The following is a 25,647-nucleotide window of genomic DNA, read 5'->3' as shown; positions in this document are numbered from 1 at the left end:
GGACCTGAAGCTGTTGGTCCTCTGGTAGCATTTTAAGCGATCAGGTAAAAAATCACCCCATCACCATCACTGCACATCAGTGTTAGGATTAAAATTAAGATTGGTGGTGATTTTTTACCTGACTGCTAAAAAAGCATGAATGCTTGTAAGCAAGCAACCAGAGGACTGACGGCTTAAGGTCCTCTCCGAAGGACCTGAGGATTATTGCCTTACCAAAGGGCACTAGCGCACCAAGTGGGAATCAAACCTGGGTCACCGGAATATGAATCCCCCGCTCTACCGACTGAGCTATTACGCCTCCTCATGCTATCAGCATCTTCACGACCATTAGATCACCCCTCCATGACAACTACCACACAGACCACCATCCCAAAATGCATCAGCAATTTCTGGCAGACGGCTTCAAAACATGAAATGACCACAGAAAACAAGTAAAGATCAATTCTGTGTTGTATTCTGCGTACAGATTTATTTAGATGGCTGCCCCTCTAAGTTTAACATGGCACTGCAATTAGTATTTTTAATTGTTATTCTTTTTTTCTTTGAAATATCAGTGGGAACATGGCAAAGTTAAGGCAAGCAGGACGCACAAAATAAAGAGAGAAATGTTTAAATAACAAACAGAAAATGTATGAAAATTAATCATCATCACAATTGCACTCGTATTTTTTTTTCATAGATCACAGTACTTTGTCGAGTTGCAAATTTTGCATACTCATAATAAATATAATATTCTATACATTATAAAAGGGCGTTACAGATTCTCCAAAGTGATGAAAAGTGGTGCTGAGGTTACTTACAAAAGTAAATTTCAAGGCATTTGTTTCCACTTTGAGAATGATAGGTGTAGTTCCTAAAGGCAATATGCTATCATCTCACATACACTTGGCATCTGAGCAGTGATATCTTCAACATGAAAAACAATTTGCATCGTTTTCGTCACAAATTAAGGTGTGTCAAAAAAATGATAATTTGTGAATTTTAGGCACAATTTTGGATTCCATGTCGCACTGACAATCTTCACGCCACTATACTGTATAATCTATACAATCCACTTGTCCCTCCAACTTTTCAGTGGATTGACACTCAACCATCGTCTCAAAACGACGTATATATATAAAAATCAAGTTATTCTCCTTTTAAACTCACATTCCTCATAATGCATGCAATGATTTCTATTTACAGCTTGCCTCTTATAAATCTTTTAATACAAAAGAAATCACAGATATGAAAAGAAAAGACTGTGAGGAAGACTAGAGGGCAGTTCAGCTAAACTAAATGACCTCTGACCTGTGTGAGTGTGAAGTACGTTTGCCATGTCCCAGGGGCAGTTTGTCTTCAAAATCGAGATGACCAGTTTTTCGAAATCATAGTTTGAATAAATACACAGTAATACCAAATATATTCCACACTTATAAAAGTCATCACATAATTAAGCTTTATATGCATAGATATAAATAATACTCTTTTATCAAAGACAAATAATTTGCTATAAGCTTCTAATGCTCTTTTGCAATATCTAGACAGAAAATATCTATAACATTATACAAGAATAAAGATTCAAGAACTGAATTAATCAATAAATCAATTCATTCAAGAGAAAAGGTAAACTAAAACACAAGACAGACAGAACACAGAACAAACTGGTCATCTCTGCCTATTCAGCTACACAGCTATACCTAAATTCTCGTGAAGTGCGCGGATTGCATGTCATGTTTTCTCTACGTTTTATCTTCATTTCTTCTCTGGAGTTGTCAAGGGTGTCCATCACATCTTCTTTTTTTTGCTTGTTTCCATTCCAAAAACATTCGAATTCTTGGTTCTTTAAGAGTTTTTCTAGGTTTTGTTTTCTTGATTTGTTTAACCTTTGTTCAAGATTTATTCCTGGACCGAGTCAATCAGGGCTTGGACGTCAATTTCTTCAACAGCGCCCTCTTCAGGTGTGGTGATGTTCAGGCTGAAGGTCGTGGAGCACTCGCCGCTGTCGTTGGCAGCGCGGGCGGTGTAGTTTCCGGAGTCCGTGGAGAGAGCCAAGGGGATGCTTAGGAAGTAGCTTGCGTCTTCAGACCAGACCTTGAAGCGGCCGCCATCTTCGATCTCACTGCCATTGAAGATCCAAGAAACTGGGGGGGAGGATACAAAAGCAAGGGTTTAGTAAGTACCCATTACAAGCTAGAGAGAAATACACAGAATACACATTAATGGACAGATGTAAATCCGACATGAAAAAGTGGGGGAACATGTATGAACTCTCCTAATGCTCTCACATTAATAAGCAATGTAGGCAAAAGACCTAATAGCTGCAAATAAAAAGGCTCTGCAAAATGCCAAGTTCTGGCCAAATATCTAACATTTGTTTTAGTAATTGTAGATGATGGACACCAAAGAAGAACTATCAATATAAATAACATAGTGGTGGTATTGCACATTTTTTTTCATAACCATGCTCTACTCGACTCCCATAAGCTTGAGTCAGACCATGATCACTAAGCTCCTGTACATGTATACAATATGTTACATGATAAAGGCTCTCTTAATGGAATTTATTCATTCATAATACCTGTTTGCTAGGCCTCATACACCTTGACAGCCAATCACAGTTCTTGATTAAGCATCGACTGTTTCATTCATTTCCATTATTCATTGTTACGTTGTAACATTCTGTTCATTCATCCGATTTTACTCCAATGATTGCATGTCAAAAAGCTTCAGTATGTCCGTGTTTGATGCTATTAACCGAATAATAGAATTTATAAATGTTCATACAGTCTTTAATAAAAGGTCTTTATGAAATGACCAAGTATGATAAATTTCCATCCTCCCGACAACGGCCTCCAGTCAATCTAAATCATATTTGATGTCTCTACCACAACCGTGGGAACCCAACTTACCAACATCAGCAGGGCTTTCAAGCTGGAGGCAGAAGTTTGCAGCCTGACCTTCTTCAACGGTCTGAGATTCTGGTCTCTGGAGCACGACGGGACCTTGGTAGCCTGGGACTAAAAAGTTGAAAGACAAACAGATGATAAAATAAATAAACAACTAAAAACTACTTGTAAATAAAATACTAGTATAAGAAACAAGGTATCTAGTGTTGTACCATGTCTAGTCAAAGACATGATTGTGTTTTCAAGAAGATTTTATGACATTTGCTCCAGCGACAATTGCTCCAATAGAAAATCTGCACGTTAAGCCAAACGTAAAATCGAACCTCAAAAACTAAATAAACCCTGATCCTTAACTTTACATTATGCTGAACGCAAAACTCTAATACAATCCTAACTCTAACCTGATGCCCTATAAGATATTAAGATTGGAGCAAATGTTTTGTCACCTACTAGAATGAGCATACAGGTAACTCCACCTGAGTCAAGTCTTTTGAGGAGCAACTAGATTTAGAAGAGGTTAATATGACACATGTTTGAATAATCTGGTCTAAAAATAGCTTCGACTTGGGTGATTAGTTGAATATGGAAGGTCGACTTGGGCAAAGTACCTGTATTCCTACAGTTCACTATTCACTACAAATCTACATCCTTAGATTGACTTTCTAAACTGATGTTTGATTTCTGAGCTTCATGAAATGTGACTATTACTCCAGCTGAAATGTTTCATTGGTATAATTATCAAACTGAGCTGAAAAACCCACCTGATGAGCCATCAGCAGCGTCCGCAGTGGCCGAATACTCTGCAGCGTCGCCGGTCACCCTAACCTGGGCATCAGGGTCAGTCATGTCAAGCTCCATCTCGGCTTGCATCTCACCCTGGGCTACAGAGATCTCTCCTGTCGTCTGGGCGGGTTCTGTATAACAACGGAGGACAAATACTGATGTTACGCTTCAGCACTGGCACGGGGGATCTCTGGTAGCTAACAATTAACTTTCGACTTTTCTGAAGCTAATTCTGGCATCACACAGATTAAAAATATGACACTCCCCCCTTCCCCGGTAACTCACAGAAGATGAAATTGATTGTTGGGTGATTCCAAAATCACAATACAGTGCTTAACATTTCCTGATCACTTTGTGATAGTGTCCTGACTTTCCTCCATATTATCTCTCATGAACAGCCGCACTGTTCATGAAGACTTACAACTATTGGAGCTTAAAGTACCAACCATGGAAACCTTGATCGTGATTTGCTACAGAGATCTGTCACCCCTGTTGGGTATTTTATAAAGCTGTTCGTGAATTATGTGCAACTTTACGAAAGACTGGTAAATTAAATCAATGCCAATGGTAATCTAGCGTGTATTTAATACTTACCACAAGAAAGGATACCAGTCATTCATAAAGTCGCTCGTAACTTACATGTACTAACAGCTTTATGAAACACACATCTGTCCTTATATTCATCTTAAATTTGAAGGAAGTGGAGAGTGGTTCTGCTTAAAACCTACCGTCTCCTTCCTGTACTGTTTCTCTGTGTGCTGACATGCTGCTGTAGCCTGCCTCTACCTCTCCCGATGCTTGGCCATCGACGACATCTGACCTCTCTGTCCTGCGAGACTCTGACCTCTGCTCTGAGACCTCCTCTCTTGATTCACCTCCTGCCAAGACAAGGTCGATCAATAAGTGGATTTCCCCAACCTGTCATTCAGCTTTATCCCATTACAACATTGCCCGGGATAAAAGCAATGCAATTTAAACCAGATCAGAACAGTCATTGCTAAGTCCGTATCAGGACGGATTAATTTCTGTATTATCAACTGAATTAAAACATTGCTTGAGAAGTCAACAGCAGAAGGCAATCTAAGTTGGCCAATGTTTTCAGTGGGACATGCGTATGCATAGAAGCAAAGTTATACCAAAGATATTTTAGATTTTTCCTTTCTAGATTTGGTGATATTGTATGGGTAAAATTTCAGTGTGTCCTGGGGTGTTTCACTGACTGGTCTTTTAACTGAAATAGTCAGCATTGACAATTTCAATGAAACCCTTGGTTTTGATTGGCAGAGAAGCTCTGATCACTGACTGTTACTATGGAAACTGTCAGGGAATGATGACTTGTTAGTGCTGACAACTGTCATGAAACAATAACCTGAACGGTTGACTCATATGTCTGTGAATTCTGAAGTTTGACCAACTGCTCCAGAGTTCAGATACCAAATAGCTGACAATCGTATTGAGCCAGAGTTGTTCATAATAAATAAACCTCTTTGTCCTTTTTTTTAACAAATCACTAAATATTCAGGAAAATCAAACTATTTGTGAAAAATGCATTCATATCTAATGCTGATAGCATATTTGGCAATTTTATTTTTAAGGTTCAGGGGTTACTTTTGACATTCTACTGCCCTTATCTGCAACATTTGATAAGCTTTAACATTGCAGTGAATGTGGAATATCCAGGGCTCTAATTGTATTTTTCCGGGCTCTTTTGAATGCTGTGTGGTTAGTCATCATTAGGAGTGTACATATTCAGGCGTCATGGGAAGAGTGCAGGCTTGGGAACAAATGAACGACACTTAACATGGGTTTAAATACAGAGAGAAGGGTAATACAAAGATTGAAAGAAAATGTACATCTGTGAAGAAATTGGAAAGAGTTAAACTCTAGATACAGACATAATATGCTACCTAGACAATAAAAAGATAGTGAATATTCAGAAAAGAACACTTATAATCAGTCTTAACTTACTCTCACACAATAAATAATACACATGGTAAAGATAAGTCAAGTTTCACAATCAAAAATCAAAATAGCAGGGTCTGCTGGGAGAACAGTTTTGAGAACTTAAGTGGCTTCCCTGGGTAAATATACCTATATTATTTTTATAATATAATCTTTTTTATCACGATCACAATATTTTCAAAATCTCAGATAGAAGTCTAATCAGCCTAAGAGATTTGAAATAAATATTCGATAGGTGGGTCTATATGATACCACTTTGGTCCGATAATCAGATACATGCATCATGCAAGTTCCAGAGCTTTCACTTATAGACAATAGGCTACAGTCAGTAAATGGACGAGAAATCTTAGATTCTGAATACAGCAAAACCTGGTTATAACGACTACCCAAATGAGACAAGAAAAGTGGTCTTTATGAGCAGGTGGTCTTCTTGGATAGACATGTTCCTTTAATGTATGTTTCAATAGGGACTTCTAATTAAAGGAAACTATATTTGTAGTCTTTATAGACAGGTGACCCTTCTACACAGGTGGTTATCCAATCAGGTTTGACTGTGTCTTCATTTTCTATCCATCAAAATACAAAAATACAAATTTAATATTTCCCTTAAAAACACCCTCAGTTTTCAGGAGGCCCCTGCAGCTCAATTTTCAAATATTACAGAACCTGATAGCGTTGGAAACGCCCTTTTCTGGCTGACACGAAGGAATTTTATGTTAAAACTAGAGCACTGTCATATTCAGAAATTTAATTCTTTCCCTCATTTTGAGAGTCCATTCAACTCTGCTGAAATATCTACTTTTCCATGTTTCCAAGGCTGCATACGTAAATGTATGTAAGTAATTCCAAAAGTTTGCAAAAAGCAACATTTTATATATATGAAATATATATTTTTTTAAATATGTGAATAAATCTGTACACCAAGATATTGGGTGATTGACTATATCAAATAGTACACCATTAAACCCCTGGTATAAGTAAACTCCAATCAAATGCAATACATAAGTTCACTTGCATACATCGCACACACATTATCACTTCAGAAAAAAATTCACAAGTGTTATAAATGGGAAACCAGTCAGAAAACACACGGATACTTAGGCGCAAGTGCAATAACAACAATTCAAATCAATTATTCATATTAAATGCAAGTGGACAGTACGTAAAGAAAACTATATCACAGGTAAAGATGGTTCCACAACCCTCAGTCTCCCCTTCATAGATTTAGTTTTCAAAAAGAAAACACACGATTTTATAAAAAATCTCCCCCCCCCCCCTCCCCTTCATTCCCAAGAAAGCCAGACTTGGACATAAAAAGCTTGGAAATTGAATTGATTGTATTATTGATTTAAAAAACATGTGATCATTTTGTTCAGTAAAACTTTTGACTATAATTTACACAAGTGACCCAATGAAACTAGAAATTTAGCTGACAAATTAAGCTGACAGTTTAGTCAACTCGCCCAAACATATACTTGGCACACTCTCAATCAATTCGGTCCCTCAATCACTCAATATATAAGAGGGAATTAACAATCTTTCCATGTCAAAAGCAATATAACCCAAATTATAATCTTGCTAGCTATCCCAATGATCTTAAAGTCAAAAGTGCTAGACAATCTTGCATTTAATCACTTAACAACTATCATTAATTTGATCAAGTTTGAAAATAGTTTTGCTCTTTTCTTACACCTGATGTTTTATTATTTTTAATCAATTAGAAATTGAATCAGAATTCAGTATAAGTTTATTGCATCATCATGGAAAAATGTTTAAACACAAGGTCTTGAAACCTGAACTAGTCTACACAAAGGTCTAGGCTCTAATACACTTCAGAGCATAATAGAACCCAGCCTTTCTACGTCTACATCTACATTCAAACATCACACGATATAGAGTGAATGGTGCTACACGCAGAGATAGAAGAACCCTTTGTAAAAAGGAACTCCATCGTGGTTTGGTTCCCAACCTGTCTTCTTGCCCTTCCTCGACTGGAGTCCACGGAACCCCTTCTGGATCATGAGGGCAGCCTTCTCCGTCTCCGGGGCGTCGAGGTCGATGTCAATCTCCTCCTCCTCTTCTTGCTTCTGCTGCTGCTGCTTCTTCCGCGATGACGACGAGCTACTGACCGTTTCTGTTTTGTTTTCATTTGCAACATGTTTTTTAATTTCAGATATCACTAACATGCACATGTTATGGTGGATAAGTTCAGCAAACAGTTAAAAAAAAGAACTATGCAAGATCATGTGGTACGATGCTCATGATTTAGATGAAAACCTTTATACTCCACTGTTATGATAAGAGATGCAATCATTCTCACGGTCGGTTTTAGTTTTTTTGGTACATAGTTTCATTGAAACCTACAATTAACAATGGTCATAAGATTGATTGTATCTTTCTGGTAACAGGGTCAGGAGCCCTTTGCAGAAAGAATTGCATTTAAACGCAAGTTTTTGAAAAATCAAGCGCAAGTCCCAAAAGACCACTGATAAATCAAGTTGTATTTGGTGTTTAGAGTCCTGTTTGATTGCAACTCTTTCTGCAAAGGGTCTTGGTCTTATAATTAAGAAGCATACTGCTCAAGAAAAATAAATAAAAATACTTTCAAAAAATAGAATTTAAAAAATGGACATGGTAGTTCTGAAAAGAGAATGACAGTAAATTTCCAAAAAAATTAATGTCCAAGAATATTTGATGGGATATGCTTTATTATCAACCATCTCAATTCAATTGTAAATGCTGGGTGTGGGTGTAAAATAATGCTGTTCGTAAGCTAAGAATGACTTCACGCACGGCTGGTAACCCTTTCTTTGCTAAATGAAATATCCTTAAGGAGCTGACTTAGCACTAAAGTGCCTGTCCCAGTTGTGCGTAAAGTCATCCGTAAGTTTAGGAACAGCTTTATGAAACATCTGCCGGAAGAGTTCCATTAATTGTACGAACAGATCGCCAGAGAGAACTGATTGATGATAAATTACAGAGTCTTAATCTCACCTTCATCGTATGACGAAGCCTCTCTCCTGGACCTCCTGGTCGACGATGACGAAGACTCCTCATAAGACTCCTCCGTCGTTCTGCTGCTCTTGTACTCCCTGTAGCTGGATTCCTCGGTGTCGTCGGATACCTCCTTCCTTCTCCTCATGGACCGCGTCTCCTGGTGCTCCTGCTTCCTGTTGGGGTCACGGACTGCGGGTCAACGACACAGGAGATTGAAGTTATACATCGTAATGAGGAGGAGGGGGATGAGGATGGTGATTAGAAAAGAAGGATGGCAAATACAGTAAAAGAAGGAAACAAGGCATTAAAATATTACATTTAATAAGCCATATGTATAAATATTACATGAATAAATGATTAAATATATTACATTACTTATTCAAAAATATACATCAATATTAAATAATTCATTAAAAATAGGGAAGCTCTAGATTAGGATTTACAAGTAGATATAATAAAGACTAGATCTCCTCTTTTTTAATCCAACTTTTTAATCCAACAAACATTAAATAAAAAGAGCATGACAAAAAGAGTATCCAATCTAACATTATTAACATTTTAATATAAAGGTGGGCTCATGCTAAGTATATGTAAACAAGAGGGCAGAATAGAATTAATAGAAAATTGATAAAAATGAATGAAAATATGAAAGGATTAGTTTTCTCACCTGAAAAGCAGAAAGCAAGCTAAGTGCTGGGTGGTCATGTGTATGAATACATAGCATGAATGAACTATGCAGCAGGCTCTATGTAAAGGCGTGTATAAAAATGCAATAAGGTTGTGGACGAAAATGCACTATTTCTCCTCTCATGCAGACAAGAGGGGGGGGAAGCGATTATCCAGATTAAAATGTGAATGATTCAAATAACTTGGTATATCTGAATACAAAATGAAGATACGTTTAACAGAACAAGATTACTGAGAAATTTGTGATTTTGAATGGAAAATGGAATGGAATTTTGATTGAAAAAGGAAGGAAAAGGAAAGAAAAATACATTTGTATAAAGGTTGATACAGACAAGAAAAAAAATAAAAATTGGTTGAAAGTTAGGTAGTGTGAAAGATGCCAAATGGAAAGAAAAATAAGCAATTCATAGAAAGTGTCATTTTGAAAAAGAGAATAGATAATGCAAAAGTGGGGAAATTATTTTTTTTATAAAAAATTGACAATGTAGTGAGATAGAAATGGATGAAGAGAAAGGGGAGAGGGGAGGGAGAATGAGAGAGAATATTCAAATGAAGAATAAGAAAACGAGAGAGCATTTAAAGAGAAGTGGAGCTTTGGGCTAAAAAATGCAGTAAATGTGCAACAAGTCTAAATGAAGTGAACAGTGCAGTCAGCTATAAATAAACATCAACAAACTGACATGCTATATACATATCATGAAAAATAAAAATATTTGAATATTGGGAAAGTAAAAATTCAAGGCAATCAATAAAACACAATGGAAGAGACAAAATATATGATTCATGCACTCTCTATGCATATATTATATGAATTTATTGCAATTTCATCAAGCTTTAAAAAGGTTTTATCTCACTTAGTGATATTATCAGAAAAACATACTAGCTGAAAGGAGTATTGCTTTTCTTTCATCAAAACATATAAAGCAGAAACATTTTGACAATATGTAAATTTCTAGCACCAAATCTACATAGAAATGTAGAAATAAATAGATACGACTTTAATATGAACCAAGATTTCATAAGTCATTCAATATTCATTAAAGAAAATCCATAAATTATTGAGCTTAGAAAATTATTGAAATTGGTTAAACTCTATTTCCCTTCAAGAAAACGATTCTTGTCATCACGACAAGAATTGTAAAGAAAATAACTGGACAGGAAATGAGTTGTCTTATGGGTTTCAGACAAATCAAAGACAAGTCTTATTCACATCAAATTATAAAAAGCCATTAAATGATTTTATGTACATGTATACATATCTGAAACATCCTAGAAAATACATATGATTGTACATGGTTTAAATAAACAAATGCTTAGATGATATTGACAGAGTAAACAAAAAATGACTCTAAAATGCAACATCAATGATTCAGATGATTAAAAAAATTGAACTTGAAGCAAAATAATATCTAGTCCATATTGGGGAATATTCACAATTGAGTCCCTAGCAAAGCTTACTCTTAAAGATAATCCTTGAAATTCATATAGGAAGATATTTGACTTGCAGCATATGAACATAAATGTACGTGTTTCAGGACTGTGCCAGTGTAAATGCAGACTTATATCTCAAGTGATACTTGATTTATCAATAACGTGGAATTTCTCATTAAAGTCGAGTTTAATAGGTTTGCCTAATATTCTGAGACATTCCAATAACTTCAAAGCATTTGATCTCTGCATTATATCTTAAATAGCGGATCCATCTAAAGTAACTTAAATATTTAAGGAAAGCAGCCAATAAATTTTCCAAACAAATTCAGGGTTGTGTTTCACAAATATATTTCATAAAAATATTTCACATATATTCACAAGTGTGACTAAAAGCCATGCTTAGTTCCGACGAGCACATGATATTATACTTGCAATCTCATTGATAAATACGCAGTAGAACATTTCCTCTAAACATGATTTGGCAAGTGCTGTGATGTCTTTCATACAGCACGCAAACATGAATTTAAATGCGATGTTTAATCACTCTTAAATCTTTGTGACACACCCCCCAGGCCAAGTTGATTTCTAGTAGATCCAATCATGGCATTCAATTGGTACATTCACTATGAAATAGTACTCTTTTGCACTGACAATCTCCCTGTGCTATTAAGAAGACACCCGTTCTTCAAATTTCTAAGTAAAGTGATTTTTTATTATAAAACAATAAAGATTGAGTTAAAAACTTAATTTATAATTTAGAGAACAAATGAAAATTACACAACTGAAAAAAATCTCAATGTTCCAATAAATTTTCATAAGTTTTGCAAAAGGTAAGAGCTATGCTCTGGTACCTGACAAGATTTATTCAACAAGTTATCCTCTTAGAAATTGTCCCTCTAAAATGATTCCACAACCTATCATGTTGGACAAGATTTTGAAGAATAAAATTGGCTGAAATTGAGTAGCTTTTACAAGGGGGCCGGTAACATAAGCCTTAAAAGATTGATCACTAGGTTGATTTCTGACTGATTGTATTGAGTTTTATGTATGATCAATCACAGAAATTAGCCCTGCAATCAATTGCTAAGCTTTATGTAACAGGATCCAGCTTGATACAACTACCATAAGCCCTACATGTTTTGTAAAGATGCATAAAAAAAGGTTATTGTAGAAGATTCATATAGAAATAATGCACATAAGCACATGCATGCAGGGCCAAATAATGAACGATGTAATAGAAGAGCCAATAGATATACCGCACCGAAGTCCGCAGGACCGGGTATATCCATTAGGCGAGTCGAGCACAGAGTTCATTATTTAGGTCCTCTATGCACAAGAATGCATGCATTATTTGTTTTATACAACCCTCCCCCATGTTACTGAGTTGCCGCGAATGCTATATTTGATCTAAATTCTAGATATTTCTAGATAATTCCAGACCTCGCACTATCGTGCAATCTGACGTCAGAGTGCAGGATAGTGCATTTTGGATGCAATAGTACAGAACATTCTTGGAAGTTGTATAATAAAGGCTTTTTCACTCGTAAACCTGAAAAAAAAACTCTGTAACATATAGTCAACGAAAAATAATTGTACATTGTGTATATATTTTTTACAATATGATGTCATGTGAGTTTTTTAATAGAAATTTTGAAAAAAATCCTTTAACGTTACCACCCTGTGTATGATGATTACCATTCCAATTATGTTAATCAGCACATTATGGGATGGTTTCTTGACTATTTCTGAACAATGAAAATGTTACATAGGTTTGCAGTAGAGGTTTATTGCAGTGTTTGAGCAAGCCATTATACTACAGATCTCCCGAAAGTGAAAGCAAACTAGAATGACATGCTATGCAATGGCGTGCATCGGAGTCTACATGCGAGGGCTGAGGCGGAGCTGCTGCTTCCAGCGATCATCTACGTAGTGCCGAACCTGCAACACCTCATGGTCTAGCTCGTGATACTGAGAAACAAGAGGGGTTTTTTTACCTTGGACCTTGACGATGCACTCCGTCTCGCCGGTACCGTGTGAGTTCTCGCAGACGGCCGAGTAGCGACCGGAGTGGGAAAGGAGGGCGCGGTCGCAGTCGAGGGACCAGAGACGGTAGCCGTATTCTTGCTTGAAGTCACCGCTTCCCTTGACAATGAGTTCGCCATTGAAGTACCATGTGACCTAGGTAAGGGGGAGATAAATAAAGTAGAGTTTATACACAAGCAAGAAATGGCACATGGGGCTAGGGGCAAGTTAAGCCCCCAGGAGGTTTTAAAACTAGTCATAGTTAAAGAACGGTGCCCATAAGTTACTGTACATAATGGAAATTCCTTGAAGTAGGTACACATATATAATCCAACCCTCGCCTGCAGGCACAAACTCTGAAACTTTGATGAAAATAAGGGTCTTCGCACAAGACTAGCACATATAAAACTTGCTGTTTCAAACAAGAGGGCCTTCAGTACGCAAGTCATTATAGTTTGTGCAATCAGACCTCTTAACATGAGTGAAGGGTTTGCACAGGAGACTTATCCGACCCTATAAACGTATGACCTTCCTGACATGAATTGTCTATGTTGTCTAGTTCTATTGAAAATTTGCAAATATCTCAAAGATTATCATGACTTTACTAATTCACAAAGACATTTAAGAATAGAGAAAGTTGTGTTGGACATATAATATTCAAGATTTCATTGAAATGCTTATAAAACAAAACCAAATTTAGAAGGAATAGATGCAAAGCAATAGCCCCTGAAAATAACATGTTTTTTAAGATAATGATGAAGTAAGCTAAGTGAATAAGATATACAAAGAAAATAATAAGAAAAAGATGAATAATGCAAAACAATTACCTTTGGTTCGGGATATCCAGCAGTGATACAGCTAAGCTTGAAGCCAGAGTTCTCCTGGATGATACGTGATCTTAGCTTGAACTCAAACCAAGGACTGCAGTCTGGTTTGATGTCATCCAACTTGAATCTGAAATAATTGAAAATAATTAATCGTCAGTGTGTACGGACTCTGCATTTCAGCTTTGACCTTCCATAAGCTGAATATTCGGTTAACTTGAAGCATTATTACAGACGAGCAAGAAAAGGCAATAACTGTACTAATAACCTAGTCTCAGACGTATTTCACCTAAATCTAACAGACTATAGTTGTCCAAAGAGATTCAACTAAAACAGAATGAGATTCTCCTATACTTCGTTCTGAACATAAAATCTTCAATGAAATTCTGGAAATCCTGCTCAATCATGGCAAAATTCTTGCTTCAGACTTCATAGTCATCCTTACTTGAATCTGGAAATATTTGTGTAAATTCAAGTCAGAGTATTGAAAGTTGTAACAGAAAAAAAACATCAGGAGCCAATCCAAAGAGTTTGTATTCTAATCAAACATGATTTTAGGATTAATCACAACTGTCAAGATTGACAGAGAGTGAGCTTAATCCAAATCAATTTCATCTCTAGAGAGAACCCAGACTGTGAATGATATTGGAGACATGGGATTAAAGTCAATAATATCAAACAGGAGATATAAGCAGCATATACATCATCCTTAAACTTCCATATGCATTCCCCTATCATAATTCCATTGAAGACATGATATGACCTCAGGGAAGCTAGTGAAGTGATAAATTCTTGGGATTTTAAATCATGTTCTTGTTGAGCATATAAGACTAATGTGGTGTTGCAAAAACTTGCGATCAATTATAAATCTACTTTGGGTCAAAGAATCAATCATATGTCTTGCAATGTATTGCAAATTTGGTACTGATTGCTGCTCTGCTTCTTGCATCATAAAAAGTGATATAACGTTTGTAAATTGCCATAGAAATTTGCAATTGATTGCAAATATATTCTTGAAACACTCACTTAGTATTAATATTGGATGTCAGGAAAGCTTTTGTGCTTTCTTTCACGTGCAGATTTTCAATACTGTTGTAAAAAAAAAGTACCTTAGTTACCATAGGAAGGTACTTTGACGGTACCTATGGTTCTACGTACCTGGTACTTAGATGGTACTTTTTTTGTAAGGGTAGGAATAATAATCATCGGAGTGGACTGGAAGGTATGAGGACCATTTGAATGCTTTTAAATACAAGCAATTCATTCCAATGAATATATTCAACATAAATAAAAAGAAATTTAAAAAGAGTGTGGTGTAGGCTTAAAAGAAAAGATGATGATGATGTGAGTAAAAAAGATACTTGGTCACTGGCAAGGAAAGGTGCTGAACCAGGCATAGTGTGATTCTGGGATCCAGTGAATTGGAATATGAGGTGTATATGGAGCAGGAAATCTTTTTAAAAACGTGAAAAGATTTCAGGCAGTAAAAAAAAAATCCCAATCAGATTTTCAGCTTGCCCAAAGGAACACCAGGAATGGATGATTTTTCTTTCATGCAAACCCTGTTTAACCATTCCAGATGAAATAAAGGAATGTGATACAAGTGTTGCAAGGCTATACAAACATCCTTTAAAATAAAAGGAAAAAGAAAACCCATCATCGCATGGTGCAAACTGTAGTGGAGTATATAAGAAGAGGAAGGTTTTGACTCATCAAAAAATGGGTACTGCCATGCCTTCTTTAAAGGGGAAAATCCCCCTGACAATAAGTTGGCTTTAATAATAAGCAGAAAAAATACTGTTGAAGGTTTGATGAAAATCTGTCAAATAATTACAGAGTTACAAGTTTTTAAAGTTTTTTTTTTTTACTTCGCAGACGAGCAACTACTCCATATGTTGTGTGATCTGCATTTGTAAATTCCACAAAAATGCAATTTATAAAAAAAAAGAATTATTTGTGAGGGGAATGTATCATCGACATATCGTTCCATACTCTCTGTAAAAAATAAATTATTCATCTTCATATTGTACCATTAAAAGAAGTTGAATTTATGGAATTTAGATGTCATGATATATTGGGAGCTGCTCTCATACACGTATGACATTATAAATTAACAATTTCAAAAATGCATTACTATCTTATTCTTTGATGGATTTTCATCAAACTTCACCAATATTTTTCTCTGATATTCTTTGTTTTCAGCCATCTAATCATCAGGGCCAATTTCCACTTCAACACTTTCTTCAAGAAGAAGAAAAAGTATGGAAAATACATTGTATATAAAAACAGGTAGTATATCAGGGGGAAATAGAAAACATACATTCTGTGTGATGGAATGTGGTATAAAATGCTTGATACTGATACCCAAATCCAAATAAAATGTGAGCAAAATATATAAACAATTTTCCAATCTCATATAAAACAGAGTGGCAAAATATGTACAGCAATAGCATGAAATGTTGCAATGTGTAACACAGGAGCATTGGTGTATAATTGATAAAAAAATAGGGGACATTTTTTCAAAGATGAAGTGATGAATGCCCTTTTTCACAAAAGAGAGAGCCAGTGCATGATTGAATCAAACAGAGGAAACATAGGAGGCTTACCCTTTCCTAATTACGAAACAGAGACAAAGAAACAAACAGAAAAACAACAGTTGAATTAGGAATTGAAAACAGATTTCAAATTGAAAACAATACAACACAGAACAAATCCATCACAAAGAAATTACAAATGACTACCATTTGTGAAAATTGTCATCGCCTGGCTTGATTCAATTTTGAAATTAAGTTTTGAAATCAATATGTTCTTAATCATCCAAACATGTATGTTATTTGTGATTTGTGTTTTCTTACAATAACAATAATTTCTGTTTCATAAATCCTGTCAGCATCATGTCGTATGATAAATTTCAATAAGATGTCAGCATATCTACCAGAAAGTACTCAACCTGGTGTACTGATATCACTACACAGTTTATTATTAGAAGAGCTAAACAAACAAATTTTACAAAATATTGACTATAAAGATGATCGCAATCTTCCTATAAAAAGAGGCTGGAAAAGTTTGAAATGAGAAATTTCTACTATTCTATAAGTAAAGGGGAAAAAAGAGAAACCATGACCAAAAGATAGGATTATCTTATAAAGATAAAGATCAAAATTGAAATGCAGCAGAAAAGAAAATTTCAAACCAAATAATAAATAAAAACAAACAAAACATACAGAATTTCAAGAAGAAGTAAGTAAAATATGCATACAGGAGTTCCTGTGTAACATTTTATTCCATAAAATGAAAGTTCAACATAAATCTATTTTCCATTAAAAAATGTATTAAACAGAAACAGGAAAGAAAATAAAGCAATATAGAAGGATAAAAAGTGAGAAAGACAAGAAAAAGAAATGGAGAGATAGATGATGAAAAACCAAGAAAAAACAAATCTAATTCACCCAACCCAAATAAAATATTATTTTTTACTACACTCTCAAAGTAAACAAACAATAAACAAAATAATGGTGAAAATAAAAGAAATGTGACAAAAAATGACTCATAACAGAAAGAAAATTTTCAATTACAAAAAAAATTAAGTTATGAGGTGCTAAAAAATTAATAAAATGATGTGTACAAAAACAAGACAAACAAGTGACATGTAACTGAAAGGAAATTCTTTTTAAAACTTTTGAATTACAAAAAAAATAAAGTTAAGAAGTGCTAAAAAATGAATAAAATGATGTTGTGTACAAAAAAGAAGACAAACAAGAGACATGTAACTGAAAGGAAAATTTGAACATGACAAAATTATATAAAATAAACAGAAAATGAGATGAAGTGCTTCAAAAAATCACATGGAATTATCTCATCGAATGAATAGCTTACTCTCTGGTAATGATGAAACGAACGGGAGGAGAGAATGGAATATAAAGTGCAATGAATATAGACAATCCCTCATCCACGAAACATTAAGTGGTACACACAATAGATAACAATACATAACAATGAGACTGTCAAATTATCAAAAGGACCTTGTTTTCACCAATGAATCAATAGCAAGGCTGATTCTTTTTATAGAAATAGTTTTTGCGCTATATAAATGCACTGTATTATTGTCATTATCATTATTATTATCTATCTGTCTGCTGTTCATCAACAAGCATCATCCATTATACATTAATACCCACAATGCGGGGGTATTCTGATTCTTTTTATAGAAATAGTTTTTGCGCTATATAAATGCACTGTATTATTGTCATTATTATTATCTATCTGTCTGCTGTTCATCAACAAGCATCATCCATTATACATTAATACCCACAATGCGGGGGTATTCTGATTCTTTTTATAGAAATAGTTTTTGCGCTATATAAATGCACTGTATTAATGTCATTATTATCATTATTATTATCTATCTGTCTGCTGTTCATCAACAAGCATCATCCATTATACATTAATACCCACAATGCATGGGTATTCTGATTCTTTTTATAGAAATAGTTTTTGCGCTATATAAATGCACTGTATTATTGTCATTATTATTATTATCTATCTGTCTGCTGTTCATCAACAAGCATCATCCATTATACATTAATACCCACAATGCATTATTCACAATCCACTGAACATAGGTGTCTCTAGATGGCACTGCTGATCTGAATTCGCCATATCGAAAATCAAACATTAATTCACTTCTGGACATATTGATATAACCCATTAATTATTAAAACTAAATCTTTTCTGGCATGTAAAACATATCTGTACATTTAAACAAGGAAAAGATGTGTTGGTAGAAAATGAAACACAACATATTTATGGGTTTATTTTTCTAGTGTTCACATGAAGTGGTATTGCTTTAATCATGAAAGGAAGCGACATTTCATACACATGTATGATCGGAAGCAGAGGGTGAAAAATGTCATGTTTACAACAACACTGATTATAACAAAGAGATGACAACTAGAAATGGGAAGATCCCCTTGGCATACACTTTCAATAATTTGCCAGTGGAGAAAATGACCACATCTTTTTTAGTGCAAGATGTGATGACTTAGAATTTAAAAGGGCCTCTCTATAAACATGACTACAAACGAAAGAATCATCAGATATGTACTATGAGACAAACCTGTATGGTTAGAAGGAAAAGGATGAATTTTGACAAGAATAAAATGGACATGGATTGGTTCACCAGTTACTATAAAAATATCAAAAGTGAAAGCAAGAGAAGAGTTCTTACCTTGGTTGTCTTTGGGCAGCCTTCTGCTTCATTGGATCGGCTGTGAAAGAAAACAAAGATGAAACATGACACTAACATATTCACAAAAATAAATGTATATGTATTTGCCTAATATTATCACCTAACAAACATTTCTACATGGTTAATTTTTCATACATCCTCGCATTCAAGTGATATTCTTAAAAATTTTCTTTTATATATAGTTGGAAGAGCAATGATATCACTACTTGGCGATACTGGTTTAAAATATATTAATGCTCTACTGCCCTTTGGGTAGGCAGTGATCCCAATAAATACTGTAGGTAATTCAGAGAGAACCTCGGCGTAATCAATCGATCTTCTGATTGCTTAGTAGCAAGCATAGAGCAGCGAGGCAAAATTGACATCACTGACCATCTAAAATACACCTTTTGCATGATTTAAATGGATGCAGGGAATCCTAAGGAATAGTAATTTGCAAAAACGAAAATGTAACAAAAGAAAGAGACGCCATGGTACAAAATCCAGAAAGGCAGGTGCTTTCGAAAGAAAGAGGGCTCATCAATAGCAGTGCTTGTTACTCTTCTCTACACTTTATAGGGATGCTCCTGGCTTATGGTCCATTTTCATGATATGATGCAGTATTTGGTACCCTGGGGTACCAAATAATAATCCGCCATTTTGTTTAATTATTTATTGTATTTTTTACGCTGTACCCTGGGTTACCAAAAATGTGTACAAGTATATTTTAATGTTTTGTACAGATTTTTTTTTTCTTTTTAGTGATCTTATGTAACAATTAATGCATGCAAATGATAACTTTATTCTATTTGTTTACTATTATTGGCATAAGATTGTATCAAAGAAAGGAAATAGGCGTTGTGATCATTGTCCCCATCATTGTCATGATTGTCGCACCGATCGTACGACCGTGATCACCATGACAACAATGTAACTGTACACTATAACAACACGAGATGGCGCCGCACAACGACGTACCCCGGGGTTCTACGGTACCCCGGTGTACGGCGTGGTGCATCACATGCCGATGCCAAGAAAGAGGGGAACACATTTTGATGATGCAACACATCATATTCTGACATGCCGATTTAAAGGGGGAGTAAACTGTGTGTGGTCTCTCATTGACTGTGTATTATAAATACAGTCTTAAAATATACATTTTCAGATATCTACTAATATTACAGAGAATGAATAATTGTTCATAGAGAGAAACTTAAATGTTTTGAGAGAAAAAGTAATTGTTTTGCTACTTGGTAACATAATTAATGCAGTATAAATGTATTGAGTAGTTAATTAGCATGTTATAATTCAAGGGGGTCTATATTACTAGACTACACTAGCATGATGGGTCAGAAAACTGGCTAGGTATAAGTAGTTGAGGACTCCAGATGGCGCTATTTGTTTGAATCTGCTTGATATTTTAAGTCTGCTTGAGATCACCTATTGTTTTGGGGTTTTTTTGTAATGTGTATGGGATAAAGTTATAATGAAAACAGGAGAAAGAAACTGGGGGGGGCAGGGGTGCTAAAATCTCACACCTAATGCACAGGACTTGAAATGCCGACCGATTTTAGTGGATAGCGTATATGGGAATCGTCAATAGAATCAAGCTGATACTCACGTTCAATGTTGACCTTGACGTCAAACGTCGTCCTTCCGAAGGAGTTGGTTGCGGCGACCGTGTATGTACCTGCGTCTGAAAGCTGTGCTCCTGATATCTGTAGACCGTAGTTGAGGTTGTCAAACCTTTGCTTGAATTTGAGTGATTGTTTCAAGTCATTGCCATTGACAGACCTGTAAATGAGAAAGAAAAATAAACCGGTGAGTTATATCAAATTAACTTTTTTATATTTCAATTGAGAATCCGTGAGACACAATTGGTCAGAGTAGCGGGGCTAAAGCCGAGGTAGTAGTATTCAGCACTTAGAAACATTATATTAAGCACTACATAAATGTTGCATATCATTATCATCATTATTACAATAATAATATTAACATAAAGCATTTATGAGGTGCCAATTACCTAGATGCCCATTCAATTCTGCACTATGTAATGACCCAACTTAAAGCTCCAGCTGCTAAAGGCACTTGGCGCATTCAAGGAATTAATCCTGCCAGGTACCCATTTACCTCACCTGGGTTGACTGCAGCACAATGTGGGTGAATTTCTCGCTGAAGGAAATTGTGCCATGGCTGGAATTTGAACCCATGACCCTCTGTTTCCAAGGCGCGAGTCAGGACCACTAGATCACAATGTTCCACTTACACTAAACCAAAGGCACCACAAGCAAGAAGAAACACCATGGTCTACTAGCAACAGGGGTACAATATGGCTTACCATGTGACAACTGGCGGTGACACTCCAGCGACTTGGCAGCTAAGATGGACGTCCCTATCTTCCATGGCACTGGTGTTGATGGGTCTCTTGATAAACCTTGGTTTGCCTTCCTTTCGGTCTGGGGAGAGAGACATAGTAGAAATACAGACATTACAATAATAACTTTATTCTGCTCTTACGCATCAGGGTCCCCGTTTTACGAAAAGTTACAATCAACCTCAGCTTTTATGGAAATCCATCAATGTACTTTTTTTTCCACAGAAAACTTGCATAATGTCCTTTGTTAACAAAGAAAAGCACATAGAATTTTCAAAAACAACAAATGTATGTTTATACATCATATATAGAAAATATTTTTGTATAAACATCCAGTTAAAATTTGCTGGCTTTCGATAGTTGTAGTCGATTGGATCAATCGCAACTTTTTGTAAGATGGGGCCCAGAACAACATCTCTATTGCTTTAGAGATCTACGGATATATTATTAACAAAGTCATCAGTCCTGGCTTTCCCTCGACAAAATGTATGTACTTTCTCCACCCCCTGGGTAACATTCCAACAACAATTTTCAATTGCTAGGCAAACTAAAGGCTTTCACATCCTATCAGGTAATTTACAAAAATATTGAAATATAGACACAAAATATATATGCGTAGACAGAATAAAATGTTTTTAAAGCATGTGGGGTCATACAGCATATTATTTTACCAAGTTAATGAACCATTAAAAAATAGAAATAAGTTTGTAATAATTTAACTCACCAATGGATAGATCTTCTTTGAAGTCTGTCTTGAGTGGTTTCCTTCTCCTCTGTCCACCAAAGTTTGCAATGCGACCGACTCCGATCTTATGTTCTCCTTCCTGTAAACCAGAAATGAACACATTCAATATTGAATTATCCAATTCCCATAGAATTTGTACAATGACCACACAGTTTCATTAGGCAATGGGTTCACCATGCCAATATACACTCATCTTGGATAAGTTTGATTTTACAATAAATTCATAGGAGCGGAATTCACATTTTTTTATACTTGTCATAATTGGCCTAGTAATATGAATCATAATAGTGTACACTTAAGGCACTATGAAGAATATTACGGTAAATGAATGTATATAGTTCCTGATTTAATTGATTTGTAAAGTTATATGCAAGAGTAAAGAAAAAGATGTGTACCACATGAACAGAATGGCAGTATTCGTATTGATTGCAACTTTGCAATTGATTTCTGGTGTGATTCTTGCATAATAATAGGCATTTAAATAGCGCTATCTATCTAGAAATATTCTATTCCGAGGCGCGTTATTATTATTATTAGCCTGGCTTTAGCTCGATCTGCCTTTCAGCGCTCATCCATTCAAGGAGTTAATCCTGCCGGGTACCCATTCACCTCACCTGGGTTGAGTGCAGGACAATGTGGTTTAATTACTTACTGAAGGAAATTACGCCATGGCTGGGATTTGAACCAACGATCCTCTTTTTCAAAGTCAGAAGACTAATCTACTGGGCCAAAACGCATAAAAGGTATAGATCAAAAAGTATTGATCGGTTCGCCTTATTTAAAACTGATATATCATTTTGATATTTTGCAATCAATAGCAAATAATTCCTTCTAATACCCCCTTGATGTCATATTTAACTATTTGTGAAACATCACCCAAAGACTAATACACTAGACTAGATAATGACTCACCAGCCACTTTTCACTGTCAACCAATGCTTTGTGGTTTGCTGTTGGGATGTTCTTTGCTCCTCCTCTGAAGTCTTGCTGTAAGGATCAACGTCCAAAGGAAAAAAATATAATGTTCAGATTCTCATCCACTCCTCTTAATCAACTAATGTCTTTATATTAATGAGTGTACATGTTTTACGTTACACCATTTATTTTGTGGGCATTTGTTGGTTCTGAAAGGGATAACCCAAACTTGGCATTTCAATAAGTGTGTTCTTATCATCTTCAAGAGAATGAGCAAAAATTTAGTTTTATTATTACTAGAACTGATTTATACAAGAATGGGGTGGTAATGATTCTCATTGATTTCTTTCATTATTACTTTATGGGAAATTCCATAAAATTGGTGCATGCTCATCCATATCCTTAAATGTGACACCAATCTAATATAATATGTTCCTAATTTAATACTAGTTTATATCAAAAGTGATAATGCTCTCCAATTATCATAGCATTAACAGTTCATTAAGTCAAGTAGAAATGTAGTAGGGGTTGGAACGAAGAACAAAATGATTCAATTTTCATAATTGAATTGCCCTTAATATCAAACAAATTTCTGAATTCTGATTAACTTCTTCCCTATTCTTAATCACACTGAATCTAGGTATTAAGAAAGATATGATTTTCAACAACACAGGTTATTAATAAAATATAAGACAAATGCTATATTTCATGCTAATTTACAAAAGTATACAGATTACACTGAATACCCAAGCCAAGATATATTCATAGCTTTTTTCAGTATGGAAATATCATTTATCATGCACCTGTACAATGAAATAAAAGCTATATACTTATTTAGCAAGAAGCAACAAGTTACACTCATGCAGAAGAACAATATTGTTAAAACAAATTACACAATTATATAACAATGGCAATTGAAACAAAAACCTTGAGGTTAAAGAAAACACATTTTAGTTAGAATGGGACTACAATATAGATCTGCATTGCTATACATAAGTAAGTGCTGTAGTCTGTAATTATTATTCAAACTGGTGGAGATATTTCACAACACAAATACATGTATGAAACACTCAAAAAATATTTTTTTAAATAAAAAAAGAAGTTTGCATATATATGTTTGGGTTGACAATTTCTTATCACAATTTTTTATTTGACTATTGTCTAAAATAACAATATAAATTCAGAATAAGTGCATTAAATCATCTTTCAATAGGTAGCAGAATTCCATTAGAACCATGATCTATATCTAACACACAGCGATTTATTAAATCTAACATCAGTTTTTTTGTATTGATCAAGTTTGATTTTCATAATGTTCTTAATATTATATTAATCATGCAAAAGTCAAATATACTTTACATACATTTCAAAGTTATTCAACTTATACATGTGCATCTCACTACAATACAGACTATGTTTATCAATAATAAACAGAAGAGTTTGTTGGGGTTGCAATTATAGGCATATAGAGAAAAAGGAACGAAAAAAATTCTAAATAGGCCTATATTAATCTGTCTACACTGTATGCAGTTAATATTACAGGTACTTCAACTATCAATAGATACAAAGCACATACATATATCTACATAACTGATCATGCAAGATAAATGAATACATAAATATAAATTATTGAAATCACCACACTTACGATAGCCTGACGGAAGTTATTTGAAATTCAAAATAGAAGAGTATGGTAAAGAATATGTGAGAAATAGGACACTGCAAAATGACAGTAGTTTAAATAAAATACATCTACTGATTAGCTACTTAACCCCGACACAAATGTATGTGTTCGTAAAGCAACAAAAAATCTAATATACATGTATATTTATAAGTTTACCTTGATTGCTGACATATACATATATTAGAACTTAAATAGCTGACATGTACTTGTACATATATGCATTAGAAATAATGTAAATTTTACACGAGTTATGAACACAATTAAAATATTAAAGTTCACTCAAAATCTGTTATTGCTTTTTCTCCATATTTTTCACTTTTACCTCCCCGAAATCAAAGATATCCTTTTCCTGATGAAATAGAACATGCAAATAGAGAGAATATTTATTTGCAATTATCATAAATCTTTGTCACATCTTGATAATATTTCAAGCAAAGGAGACATATATATATATAAAAATGGTTAATCAAAGATTTTGATATATGATAAAATATGAAGAAGGGTAGATCACAAGACTTTTTTTTTCATTTAGAAAATGAATTTCTAAGATATCTGACTAGAAAGCCACAGTAAGGTGATAAAAATGTATAAATTAGGATATTTGATACAGGTGTACAAGTCATTAACAATCTTATAATTTCTAGGATAATTATTTCATTGTTGATGATATTAAGCCATCAACAACATTTAATGTGTGAATATAGTACATAAAACTCAATCTTTTGGTCCTGATACATTAACTCCTTCTTTTTCCCACTTGTCAATTTCTTTCCTGCCTCTTCAAAATCATGTTAAACTGGCAAAAAAATGTTGCATGTAACTATTCTACTGTCCTTTAGAAAAATAAAAAAATTACATCAAACATGTCTTCATCAAGCACCCTTGTCCACTTAATAAAACCCCATTCTCCATTCCCAAACCAAGATGCAAATTTATAATGACTAGCTTCATATCCTTTAATAATATTACATTTATTTCTAATTCCATATTAACATGCTTTCTGAATATGTCTGAAATCAATTTCAAATTCAATTGAATATAAAGATCTGTTTTCATCTACAATATCCCATATGATGTTCTTTAGATCTTACATGCTCTTTCGATGCAT

At 34.7% G+C, this 25,647-nt stretch overlaps 1 protein-coding gene across 1 annotated transcript in view; it reads right to left on the bottom strand.

Annotated features, from left to right (window-relative positions):
- Nucleotides 1–447: 447 nt before the first annotated feature.
- LOC121431648 (twitchin-like) overlaps nt 448–25,647 on the bottom strand; it is a 115,565-nt gene continuing 90,365 nt past the window's right edge. Inside the window, exons 80-94 of the mRNA XM_041629248.1 lie at nt 24,862–24,888; nt 22,853–22,927; nt 21,920–22,019; nt 21,160–21,277; nt 20,443–20,615; nt 18,822–18,861; nt 16,201–16,206; nt 13,598–13,724; nt 12,743–12,926; nt 8,628–8,819; nt 7,603–7,767; nt 4,400–4,549; nt 3,650–3,802; nt 2,892–2,999; nt 448–2,123 (exon numbers count right to left, since the gene is read on the bottom strand). Of these exons, the coding sequence (XP_041485182.1) occupies nt 1,879–2,123; nt 2,892–2,999; nt 3,650–3,802; nt 4,400–4,549; nt 7,603–7,767; nt 8,628–8,819; nt 12,743–12,926; nt 13,598–13,724; nt 16,201–16,206; nt 18,822–18,861; nt 20,443–20,615; nt 21,160–21,277; nt 21,920–22,019; nt 22,853–22,927; nt 24,862–24,888 (1,863 nt within the window). The 3' untranslated portion in view covers nt 448–1,878. The remainder of the gene's footprint in view (nt 2,124–2,891; nt 3,000–3,649; nt 3,803–4,399; nt 4,550–7,602; nt 7,768–8,627; nt 8,820–12,742; nt 12,927–13,597; nt 13,725–16,200; nt 16,207–18,821; nt 18,862–20,442; nt 20,616–21,159; nt 21,278–21,919; nt 22,020–22,852; nt 22,928–24,861; nt 24,889–25,647) is intronic.

This window comes from Lytechinus variegatus, chromosome 1 (genome assembly GCF_018143015.1).
Source record: "Lytechinus variegatus isolate NC3 chromosome 1, Lvar_3.0, whole genome shotgun sequence".
Taxonomy (NCBI): Eukaryota; Metazoa; Echinodermata; class Echinoidea; order Temnopleuroida; family Toxopneustidae; genus Lytechinus; species Lytechinus variegatus.
The sequence above is the reverse complement of the archived record's forward strand: the minus strand, read 5'-3'. Positions and strand labels throughout refer to the sequence as shown.